Here is a 12,351-nt window from a genome sequence, read left to right as displayed (position 1 = left end):
TCCGTGGTTTTTAGCATATATGCAGAGATGTGTAACTATCACCACAATCAACTTTTATCATCTCCCAAAGAATCTCTGTACCCATTAGCAGTCACTTCCCATTTCCACCCAAATCCCAAAGTTTAGGAAACCACTCTACTTTCCATCTTTACAGATTTTCCTATTTTGGACATTTCATATAAATGAATGCATACTATATGTGGCCTTTTGCATCTGACTTCTTTCACTTAGCATTACGTTGTTAAAGTCCATCCATCTTGTAGCATCATATATCGGAACTTTATCCATTTTTACTGCTGAATAATTTTCCAGTGTATGGATACACCACATTTTATTTTATCCATTTAACAACTGAATGACATTTGGAATGTTTCCATTTATTTAGCTATTGTGAATAAAGCTACTATGAATATTCATGTACAAGTTTTGCCTGTTTCTGAATTTCATATAAATGGGACCATCTAGCATGTACTCTCTGGGGTCTGAGTTCTTTCATTTCAATATTATGTCAGTGAGAGTTATCCATTTTGTTGCACATTGTATAGGTTTGTACTTTTTCATTACTGCATAGAATTACACTGTATGGATATACCACAATTTATATATTATGGACATTTGGATTCATCCCAGTTTTGACTATTATACATAAATTTGTTTTTACCCTTAATGTCAACATGAATTTACCTTAACTAAGCCTAATATTGATCAATATTTCTCTATTTGGTCTAAAATCTCCCTCTCAAAGCCATTGGGTGAGACTAAAGTCAAGGATATTATATTGAGAAGGACCCCATCCAGTTTAAAAATGCACAGATATTAAGAATACAGTGGGGAAACGGACTTTGGCCCAGTGGTTAGGGCGTCCGTCTACCATATGGGAGGTCCGCGGTTCAAACCCCGGGCCTCCTTGACCCGTGTGGAGCTGGCCATGCGCAGTGCTGATGCGCGCAAGGAGTGCCGTGCCACGCAAGGGTGTCCCCCGCGTGGGGGAGCCCCACGCGCAAGGAGTGCGCCCGTGAGGAAAAGCCGCCCAGCGTGAAAAGAAAGAGCAGCCTGCCCAGGAATGGCGCCGCCCACACTTCCCGAGCCGCTGACGACAACAGAAGCGGACAAAGAAACAAGACGCAGCAAATAGACACCCCAAGAACAGACAACCAGGGGAGGGGGGGAAATTAAATAAATAAATAAATCTTTAAAAAAAAAAAAAAAAAAAAAAAAAAGAATACAGTGATACGTGGGAAAAATACAACTAACATAGCTTGTAGACTATAGTTAGCAATAATATTGTAATATTTTTGTAGCAAAGGCAAAGAAGGTACTATATCAATGCTAAATGTAAAAAAATAAAGAATACAGGATTCAGTTTTATGAAATGTGAATATGATCAACCATTTTTTTTTCATTTTCTTCATTAATAAGGAGACTTTGGTCACATCATTTACCTAATCTGTGCCCATTTATTCAACTTTTGGAATACTGGAGAAGCAATTGGGTTTGTTTTGGGGATTAAATCAGATAAATGTGCCTGGACAGGATTTTTGAAGTAATGCTGCCATAATTTGTTAAGCTAACTTCTGTCTGTTATTTTATTTTTTAAAGTTGAAATAAAGTTAAAAAAAAAAATAGGGAAGTGGATGTGGCTCAAGCAATTGAGCTCCTGCCTACCTATTAGGAGGTCCCGGGTTTGGTTCCCGGTGTCTCCTGGAGAAGACAATCAAGACAGCTGGTGCAGTGGGCTGGCACAGTGAGCTGATGCAGCAAGAAGACACAAAGAGGAAACACAGTGAGAGATATAACAAGCAGGGAGTGGAGGTAACTCAAGCTATTGAGCCCCTCTCCCACATGGGAGGCCCTAAGTTCAGTTCCCGTGTGCCTCCTAAAGAGAAGATGAGCAGACACAAAGAGCACACAGTGAGTGGACACAGAGAGCAGACAGCGAGCACAAACAACAAGGGGGGGATAAATACAAACAAATCTTAAAAAAAAATGTGCAGCTAATAGCATTTTGCTATTATACAGCTCACATTCATGGACATTAACTCTCGACTCTCACAGGTCTTGCACAAGGGCACCCCTTGCACACTGGGCAACATTCCCTACCTTCCCGAGCCGTGTACTCGTTGTCTTCGATGATGCGTGCCAGCCCAAAGTCAGCAATCTTACACACCAAGGATGCCGAGACCAAGATGTTGGCGGCTCGGAGGTCTCGATGAATGTAGTTCCTCCTTTCGATGAAGGCCATGCCTTCTGCGATCTCCACCCAAAACAGAAACACCCATATCCTCAGACCCGGCCCAGCCCAACCCAGTCCCACCCAAAAGCGGAAGAGTGTCCAAGAGGGAGGAAACCGGAAAATGTGTGCACCAGTTCCCTTTTTCTATTGGCAGGGCCCTGGGAGCAGGCTGGCATTTCTCTGTCTACCCACCCAGGTTGGGGGTGGGGGGCGGGGGGAATCCTCCAGGCCTAGGACAGTTTAGGGGCTTCTCTGAAGTCCAAGTCTTCTAGAAAGCACTTTGAAAGATTCTCAAAGGAAAAAGAGATGGAATTATTTCTCCAGGCCTTACCGGGAGGAGGAAGAGGTAAATAATCTCTGTTATATACGCGTGCATACACACACACACTCACACACCACACATATCAAATCACTATGTATGAATTTTCACCTCCGCCTCCTTTCTGGGGACAATATAGGTTCATGCCATATTCTTACGTATCTCCTAGACTTTCTTCATCCCCAATCCTGGTTAGAGAAAATTCATTAATTCATTCAATAAGTATTTATTGAGTGCCTTGTGGGTGCTAGACATGTTATTCAAACAGACAAGCCAGTTTGAAGTGGCGAGCCAGGCAAAGCCCCGGTGGGTGGTGATGAGTAGCAGAAGGAAAAATAAAGCAGCGTAACAAGACATGAGGTGCAGAGGGTTTTTGTTGTTGCTGTTGTTGGGTGTTCAGGGAAGACTGCTTTGAGGAGGTGAAATTTTAACCAAGGTCTGAGTGATGATAATGTGTCAAATGAGAAAGTTCCAGGCAGAGAGAATATCAGGTCAAAGCCCTGGAGGTGGGAATGAGCTTGGGTACAAGCACAGCACGGAGGCCAGAGTGGCTGAGCAGAAGTTGAGGGTGGGAGGTGGGGGGCAAAGGCCCAGGGCCTTGTAGGCCGGGAGAGGAGGCGGCTTTTCTTCTGCACGCCGTGGAAGAAGTCTTCGAGCAGGACTGTGGCAGAATCCGATGTATATTTAAGATTGCCCTGGCTGCAGAGGGGAATAAGAGACTGTGTGGAGGATTCTTATCCACAAGGGGGAGACCCCTGGGAACCTCCAACAGAGAGGCTTGGGATTGTGCTTTAGAGAGATTTTCACTAGCCAGGGTTTGGACAAACGAAGTTTCAGATTAACTCTCAGATATCCAGAAAATAGCACTAGAATTTGCAAACTGGTCTGCAGCCCTTGCGGCAAGTGTTAACATGACCCCCATTTTACAGAAGACAGAACACTTGTTCCAGATCATGCTGCCCGGAAAATCCTGAATGTCGCACTCAAAACGGTCTGTAGATTCCCATTCCAGGCCCCAGACCATCTCGTAAATTAACCAGAACTCCAGTGCCTTGGATGGCCGTAGCTGGGTGCAACCCAGTGAGATTATTTTGGCGGGGATCTGGACAGATCAAACAAGGCACAACAGCTGGCTCAAGGACCCCAGACGTGTGCGCTTGCAGGAAGTGGCCAACAGGGGGCAACCGTGGCTGTGGGAACTGAGATCCGAAGACAGATTTTCCAACAAAATCTTGAAAGGGAGTTTCTGATTTTGTTTGGGGTGGAGAGGTGGGATGTGGGATGAGACAGGCTGTGGCCTGGGAGATGCAGGAAATATATGGAGTCCTTAGAGGAAGAGTTATCAACAGTCATTATGCGACACCGCAGCTTATTCGTTTGTTACAAGATGATTCTTAAACACTTCAACAGCATTTACTATGTGCTCTGAGTGATGTAATATTGCGATCAGTCCTATTTCACAGAGAGAATGCATAGTAATTGACCCAAGGTTACACAGTTTGCAGGCAGCAGAGTAGGACAGGATCTCCAGCAGGCCACTCAGAATCCATACACGTACCCATCACGATACACAACCTTTTTGCCTTATGGCTAACACAGTGTAGGCACGAATGCTGCTAGTTACCATTTATTTAGTACCCAATGGCAGACATTCATATATTATCTCACTGATTTTCACACGAGCAGGCGTTACTATCTAGAGTCAGACTAGCTCAGATTGAGCCCTATAGCTCTGCAGTCTTAAGCAAGCTATTTCGTGCTTCTGGGCCTCACTTTTCTTCTCTGTAAAATGGGACCATCAATAGCACCTACCTCCAAGGGTCACTTGCAGATTAATCCTCTAAGCCTGTATCAAGTGCTTAGAACAGTGCCCAGCATGTAATAAGTATTCGTGCTCCCTGTTGAGGAAAGCAGTGTTCACGGAGGTCAAGCAACTTACTCAAGGTCACAGAGGCAGAGCTGGGATCAAAACCAAGCTGACAGGGGTGGGGGTGGGGAGTGGGGGGTATATGGGATCCTCTTATATTTTTTAAGGTAATGTTTTGTATGATCTATGTATCTTTAAAAATTTTGTAAAAATCTATTAAAAAAAAATAAAATGGAACATAGAAAAGGTAAAAAAATCTAAGCCGACATGACTCCTAAACCCATATGCTTAACAAGGTTTGTACTTCTCAAGCGTTTGTCAACTGAATGAATAATGGATGGGTTTCCTGGGCCCTGGGTTGGTCTAAGAATTGGGGGTTGTCAAAGTGGTAAGATTTCATGACCATCAGTTAAGCCTCCATGATTTCGGGCATTGGAACTTGGGTTTGTTTCCAAGAGTATCTGGGAATCACAGAATTACAGCTGGAAGAGCATGTAGGAATATTCCAATCTAGGGCTCTTTGAACTGTATTCCAGTCTAGGGCCCCTGCTGATGTCGTGGGGCTGTCTGGGGGTGGGAGGATGGGGGAAAAAAAGGCCACATGTGAGGCTATGTCCCCTTCAATCAGAGCAGCTCTTCTTTGACTTAATTTATATGTTCAGTTACTGTATAAGATTTCTTTTGACCTACAGAGTTGGGGCTCAAAAAAGATTTCAAACTTGAAAACCACAGATGAGGTCCAAACCCCTCATTTGACAAATGGGGAAATTGAGACCAAAAGTGGGGCCCAAGGTCATACAGCCAGTTGGTAAAAGGGTGGGGGCACCCTCCACTGCACCAGTCTGCCTGTGTAGGGCTGGGGTGAAGACCATGTTCCCAGGTAGGCTCCCTTCTGTGCCTGGGCTCTGAGTCCACCTCTGTTTCTGGAAGGACAAAGGCCCAGGATCTCGTTCCTTGCCTTTGTTTATGTTTTTCTATCTATGAAATGGGAAGAGTAACTCTGGGCCCAGCCCTTGACGTCACCCAATAAGATTCTGCCAATTTATAGTTATAATTATAAATTATAATAAACTTATACTTATTTAAATTTAGCAACTGGCTGACTATTATTTCCCCAGGAAGACGGCCCACTGGAGTGAAAATACCAGGCCTTGATTTCCATAGGCCTCTAGAATTCCAGGCTCTGAAAGGGAGAGCCTTTCATTATACCTTGTGGCTCCGGGGATTTGCATAATTAAATGAGCTCTGCCCTTGGCATCTCTAGAAGGCCTTCTCTGATTGTTGTTGGACAGGGCTAACTGCTCCAGCTGTGCACCCTCATAGCACCCTTTCCTCCCTGTTTTTACAGAGAGGAGAGAGAATGAGGCAGGATCAAGTATAAAGCAATCGGGCTGGGGTGAGAGGAGCTGCAGGGTGTGAAGAAGGAGGTGAAAAAGAGAGGGGTGTGTAAGACGTGTGTCTGTGATTTGTGTGCACCATTGATTTTGCTGGACACTGTTTTCTTTTGATGTTGAACCAGGACCACTTGGATCATGGTTCTAAGAGATTCAGTTGTTTAATGTCTGCCTTCCCATCTGGACTGTAAACTCTGTGAGGATGGGAAACTTTTCCATTTGGTTCACTGCTGTACCCTCTCTAGCACAGGTACTTAGGCAAGCAGCTTATCCTCACCGGGCCTCAGTTTTCTCTTCTGCGCTTGACTTCTCTATGCCTCAATTTCCTATACTGTAAAGTGGGTAGACTGTTCCCTTGGCATCCCTGTACAAACCATGCCTCCTGGGATTCATGCCCTTGGGTAGGTCCAAGTCAGCAAATGGGGTTGCGAGCAGAGGCTGGAGAAATGCCTGCACATAAAGGCTTGGCCGCTTGGAACCCAGCAGGCATGCTGTCAAGAAGCTCAAGTTAGACCACAGAGTGATGAGAGGTCACTTGGAGAGAGAAACTGGAGGACAAGGAAGTGCCCATTACAGCCAGGCAAGCTTTCGGAAGAACGCATCCACGCCAGAGACTCCAGCTTCACCACATGGAGCTAAAGAACCACTTGGCTAAGCCCAGTCGAAGTGCAGAACACATCATTTTTTTAGCGACTGAGGTTTGGATTGGTTCACTATGCAAGAACAGATCATGAAAACCTCATCTTTTAAGGCTAATGAGAAGATCGAATAACTTAGTACACGTAAGGTATCTATAAAAAAGCTTGCACATACTTAGCACTCAATAAATGTAAATGTTTGCTACTATCATCATTGTTATCAAGGTGTGTGCTCAGTAAATATTTGTTGAATAAACAGATGAATTTCTGCCTGCTTCCTGTCCACCTGCCCACCTCTGCGTCTTCCCTGCTAGACTTACCTGAGCTGAGAAATCAATAAGTTTTGGCAAGGGCTGCTTGCTGCCTTCTTCACTTTTCAAAAAGTCCAGCAGGCTTCCTGCATGGGGGAAAGGAACATTATGCTACTCCTACTGTTTTTTGTATGGTTAAAATTTTTCATAGCTAATGATTTAAAAATTAGTATTTGAGAAATAGAATTTAAGTTATTTTGAAATGGCTGTGTAATTGCTAGGCTGATTTTGACTGGGGCAGTTATTGGAGCTTGGAGAACGTGTCACAGCTTTATAAAGTTGTCATATTGTATAATTAGAAAATGAAAAAAACAATTGCGATTTCAAATATCACTAAATGAGAGTATGTGAGATGTTTCTGTTTATCCAAAAACGGGCAGGGGTTAAAAACAGTTGTGAAATGGCGGCCTAAAAAAAAATCCCTGAGAAATGCTGAATTGTTGTAGGGTTGGGGATAGATGCACACGGGGAAGGCAGCTGGTGGAGGGCAGCCTCCTCTGACCTCTGTGGCTCATGGGGAACCCATCATCGTCACCCAACGCAGGGGGCTCCGGGCCCACTCCCCACTCTTGGTGGCCCCTTTAACCAGGAGGACTGGGTGGGCATGTATTAAAGTGCTAATGAATACTTGTCAGAAAAACTCCAGGTCAGATTGGGGGCATCTTGAGCACAGGAACTATGTCAAAGTCACCTTTGAGCTCCCAGTTGGCCAGAAGGGGTCCCAGCCAGCATCCCCAGCCCCCAGAACACGGCACCTTTAGCCATGAACTCCGTGATGATGTAGATGGGCTCCTGCGTGACCACTGCGTGCAGCTTCACCAGCTTGTCGTGCTGCAAAGTCTTCATCAGGTTGGCCTCTGCCAGGAAGGCCTCCACCGACATGCTCCCCGGCTTCATTGTCTTCACGGCCACCTTGGTGTGCTTGTTGTAGGTGGCTGGAGAGGCATGGAGAGCAGGGAAGCTGGTCAGACCCCACGGGACTCCCCCTACAGTCCTGCAAGGCCCAGGCACAGACCTTCCTCCTCCAGAAAGCCTCCCCCGCCCATCTCAGCCCTTGGACAGGCATGGGCACCCCCTGGCTTTGGCCTCGGACAGATGCGGGCTGTCAGGCTGGTTCACCACGTCATAGTTGTGTGCCCTTGGGAAGTCACTTAACCTCTCTGAGCCCCGGTTTCCTTATCTGCAAAGTGGAAATAATGAACACTCCCTTTGAAGGGCTGTGGAAAGTTTAAAACGTAGCCTCAAACACTACTCAGATTCCCTCCCTACTTCTCTACCCCCCCCCCCCACCTCTTTTGCTTTAAATGCTTTAACCTTAACACCGCTCTTGAAATGAATATCAGGTTCAGCATAGCCCACAAGGCTCTGCACGATCTGGTTCTGCCCACCTCTCTAGCCTTGTCATCTACCAAACAGCCTTTTATGGATCAATCACTCCACAGGTCATTTGCATCCTCAAGCACCCAACTCCCCCTTCCACCACAGGGTCTTTGTACAAGTTGTTTCCTCACCCCACCCCACCCCTGCTACATCTTGTGGATCTTCAAAATTGCAAATCTCAAAATTGCTCATATTTCCATCCTTGCTTTGGTTGCCAGGAAGCTCAAATCCAGATTTAGTGAGGGTGTAGGGCCTTATACATTTTTTGTTTCCTAACCTCACTACTTAGATCCATCTTAACTTCCTCTTCTTATTTTCTTTTTGCCACATTCTCTTATTCAGTGCCTGGCATATAGTAGGCTCTCAATAAATGTACCTGAAATATGTGGATTTTAAACGTATTTGATCTGGCTGTGTTGTTTGCATCTCTGCAAGCTGCCTTCACTCCCACTTGGGGCACGTGGGGTGTAAACATGCTGGGTGCACCAGGCCCTGGGCACTGCCTCTACCCCACAACCCTGCAGAGAAGGCATTTCTGTTCTTAGGTTATTGAGAAGAGGACTGCAGGGTGGAACGTGCCTTTTCAGTGGCCCACGTGGCCCAAGCGCAGGCTGGGCATACAGCAAGTGCTCAAAACAGCTTGCTCGTTAGCTGCCAACATTGAATTCACTTGAAAATTTCCAACCTGTATTTCTGCACTCTGAGTTTTCATCATCTCAAGAGGAAGGCCTCTGGCTATCTTCACCTCAAACTAGTAGACTGTCCCAGCTCCATGGAGGGGGGACATCCCCGTCCAGGACACTTGCTTCCCAGAAGGAAATTGTGGACCCCAACAAGCCTGCCCGCAAAGGCAAATCAGTGTTTTCATGAGCAGGAGAATTTGGTTTGCTATCAGGGGAATTGCTCCTTTATGGTTATTATTCAAATCTCCCCTTCTGCCACGGGTAATGATTGCACTTTGACTCAGGTGTTCCTGGAAGCAAATAGCCTTCCTCTCCCCCTCCTGCCCTCCCTGCCGTCTCTGGCCCTGGGGGCTCTGGTCCTCCATTCTTACCCATCCAGACTTCCCCAAACTGCCCGGCTCCTAGTTTCTTCTCCATCTTGAGGGATTGCCGGGGGATCTCCCAGGCGTCTTTCTCCCATGGCTTCTGGGGCTTGGAGGACACGCAAGGCACCGTCATCTTCTGGCAGAGTCCGTCACTGCTCTCTGGAACAGAGTCCCTGGTCAGTAGAGAACAACCAAGTCCAAGCCAGCGAGAGGCTCCCCTCGGAGGCCTCCCTGTCTAGGTCACTGCCCCTGGCCAATGCCACCATCAGGGACATTCCCAAGAGAGCAGAGCCACTGCTCCGCCTGGTCACCTCCACCCTCCTGACCAACAGACCTAAGGTTTCAGGACAATCCCGAGCAGCCTTTATTAGGGGAGGGCTGGGAGCCCAGCAGGGGCCTGCAGGCCCAGGGCAGGACTCACTCTTGTAGTGGGCCACCAGCTCCTGCAGCGTGCTGAACGTGCTCCGCGGGGAGACGTAGTAGCCCCCGTGGTCCAAGGTCCGGATCTTGTAATGCTTCACCGTGTCCCCGTGCTGGGGGTCATAGTCTCGCACCGACAGCGCGTAGCTCCCTGCATTGTTCAGATGGAAGCCCCTCAGACATGAGACCCCAGGGCCTGCCGCCGCCCGCTGGCACCCGGCACCCAGCACCCCTTCCTGACACCCCGGGAAGACCCCTGCTGGCACTGTCCTGGTCCCTGAGGGGGCTGTGGAGCCTGGCTTCTCCCCTATACCAGCTGGACAAGGGATTCTGTCACCTTTCTGGGCCTCGGCCTCAGTTTCCTCACCTGCAAAACGGGAACAGTTATCATACCTCCCTACTTGATCACATTGCCTGAAGAGTAAAAGAAACAAAGCTTGGAAAGTACTTGGGGACAGTGCCTGGCACACTGTAAATACCCAGTAAATTCAGCTTGGTCCAAGTATTGAAATATAAATATGTAAGAAATATAAATATGTGATGGGATAAGGACCCCCAAAGATGTTGACATCCTCACTGCCAGAACCTGTGAGCATGTTACCTCACGTGCTAAGAGGGACTCTGCAGATGCAGTTAAGTTAATCTTGAGGTGGACCCCATGTAATCACAGAGGACCTTGTAAGGGTCAGACAGGAGGGTCAGGGGCAGTGGTAGGAGATGTGATGATGGAAGCAGGAGGTTGGAGAGATGTGAGGAAGGGGCTAGCAGCCACAGACTGCAGGCAGCCGCTAGCAGCTGCACCAGGCAAGAACGTGGGCTTCCCCCTCAGAGCCTCCAGAAGGAACCTGGCCTGCTGATACTTGACTTTAACCCAGTGAGCCTGAACTTGGATTTCTGACTTCCAGAACTGTAAGATAATACATTTGCATCGTTTTAGGTCACTAAACAGCAGCAATAGGAAACAAATACACATGTCATCATATAGGCCAGAAACGAACATCTTTCAGTCCATGATCCCAGCTCTGCCACTGAGGATCTGTGTGCCCCTGGGCAAGTCAATAGCCCAGCTCTCAGTTCTGTTGCTATAATAGCACTAAGTCGTAGGATTTGGGGGAGATTTAAATAAGCTAGTACATGTAGAGTTCTCAGCCCAGTTTCTGGCACCTAGTGTTCAATAACCATTAGCAATCAATGTAGCAAAATGTTAATTATAATGAATAATGTATTAATTTGATAGTAATTGATACACGATAGAATTCATTCTTGTGTCTTTGCCACTCACTGACATTCCACAATGTGAGGTGATGTCTGTTCTGCCTTCACAGTCTTTTTTTTAACTTTCAATTTTGAAATAATTTCAAACTTACATACAAATTGAAAAAATAATACAAAATCTATACAGAGAACTCCAATATATCCCCTACCCAGATATCCAGATTTACCAACTTTTAACATTTTGCCACTTTTGTGGTATCATTCTATCTCTATCTACATCTATCTATCCATCTATCTCTATCTCTGTGTATCTATCAATCATCTATCCAATTATCTATCTTTTTTTCAAAGATTTATTTTTTATTTATCCCACCCCCTCGTTGTCTGCTTTCTGTGTCCATTTGCTGTGTGTTCTTCTTGTGTTTGCTTGTATTCTTGTCTGTGGCACCAGGACTCTGTGTCTCGTTTTGTGGCGTCATCTTGCTGCATCAGTTCTTTGTGCCACTCCTGGGCAGGTTGCGTTTTTTTCACACTGGGAGGTGCACTCCTTGCGCATGGGGCCCCCCTGCACAGGGGACACCCTTGTATGGCAGGGCACTCTTTGCACGCATCAGCACTGCATGTGGGCCAGCTCATCACACGGGTCAGGAGGACCTGGGTTTGAGCCTTGGACCTCCCATGTGATAGGTGGATGCTCTATCCATTGAGACAAATCTGCTTCCCATCTTTCTATTTTCTACACATTGTATTCTGACAGGTTCTGAGCGGCAGGGACCCCAGGGGCTCCATAACCTACACAGCAGGCTGGGGGCAGCGAGTGGGACTCTCAAAACACTGCTGGGAGCGCGGTGGAAATACAGCTTTCATGCCCCACCGTCAGAGATTCTATATCAATCTATCTGGCCAAGGCCTGGGAAGGTGAATTTTGACAATTTGCTGGGGTAATTCTGATAGCCCGAGAACCGTACTCGGGGCAACGCTGCAGGAGCAGCAGCACGAGGCAAACCCCGGCAATTCCCCGGCTCCAGGCTGCTTCCTTGGGGATCCCCACTACCACTTGGTCACAGGTTCCGATCCTGAAGCCTGGGAGGCCTCCCATACCTGTCGCAGATATTACTAAGAATTACAACCAGCGTCTCTGTCTGGATCCAGCTGACAAAGCAGGTGTCCCCGCCCCGGACCCACTTTGAGTTCTTCGCTCCGTGATGTTTGGGGGGACAGACCCCTGCACTAGACCACCAGCTTCAGGAGGGCAGGGATGTGTTGTTCACTGTTTTAACAGTGCCTGGCACATGGCTGGCTGTCAATAAATATTTACTGAGTGAATAACAGTTGACCACACATGCCGGGCACTGTTCTAAGTACCTTACACAAACGAACTCATTTAAAGGCTTCCGATAACCCCACGAGGTAGAGGTTTTATAAGGTCACCCCCCTCACTTTAGAGATGAGGAAACTGAGGCCCAGGGAGGTGAAGTGACTTACCTGTAGTGTGCAGCTGGTCAGAGGAGAGCCTGCCCTTAGCC

At 47.1% G+C, this 12,351-nt stretch overlaps 1 protein-coding gene across 2 annotated transcripts in view; it reads right to left on the bottom strand.

Moving 5' to 3' along the window:
• HCK (HCK proto-oncogene, Src family tyrosine kinase) overlaps positions 1–12,351 on the bottom strand; it is a 41,297-nt gene that overhangs the window by 4,555 nt on the left and 24,391 nt on the right. For both annotated transcript variants that reach the window (XM_004464046.5, XM_004464045.5), the window contains exons 7-11: positions 9,612–9,761; positions 9,197–9,349; positions 7,518–7,697; positions 6,772–6,848; positions 2,101–2,254 (exon numbers count right to left, since the gene is read on the bottom strand). In XM_004464046.5, the coding sequence (XP_004464103.2) occupies positions 2,101–2,254; positions 6,772–6,848; positions 7,518–7,697; positions 9,197–9,349; positions 9,612–9,761 (714 nt within the window). The remainder of the gene's footprint in view (positions 1–2,100; positions 2,255–6,771; positions 6,849–7,517; positions 7,698–9,196; positions 9,350–9,611; positions 9,762–12,351) is intronic.

This window comes from Dasypus novemcinctus, chromosome 24, assembly GCF_030445035.2.
Source record: "Dasypus novemcinctus isolate mDasNov1 chromosome 24, mDasNov1.1.hap2, whole genome shotgun sequence".
Lineage (NCBI taxonomy): Eukaryota > Metazoa > Chordata > Mammalia > Cingulata > Dasypodidae > Dasypus > Dasypus novemcinctus.
Note: the sequence above shows the minus strand (reverse complement) of the source record. Positions and strands in the feature narration are given on the sequence as shown.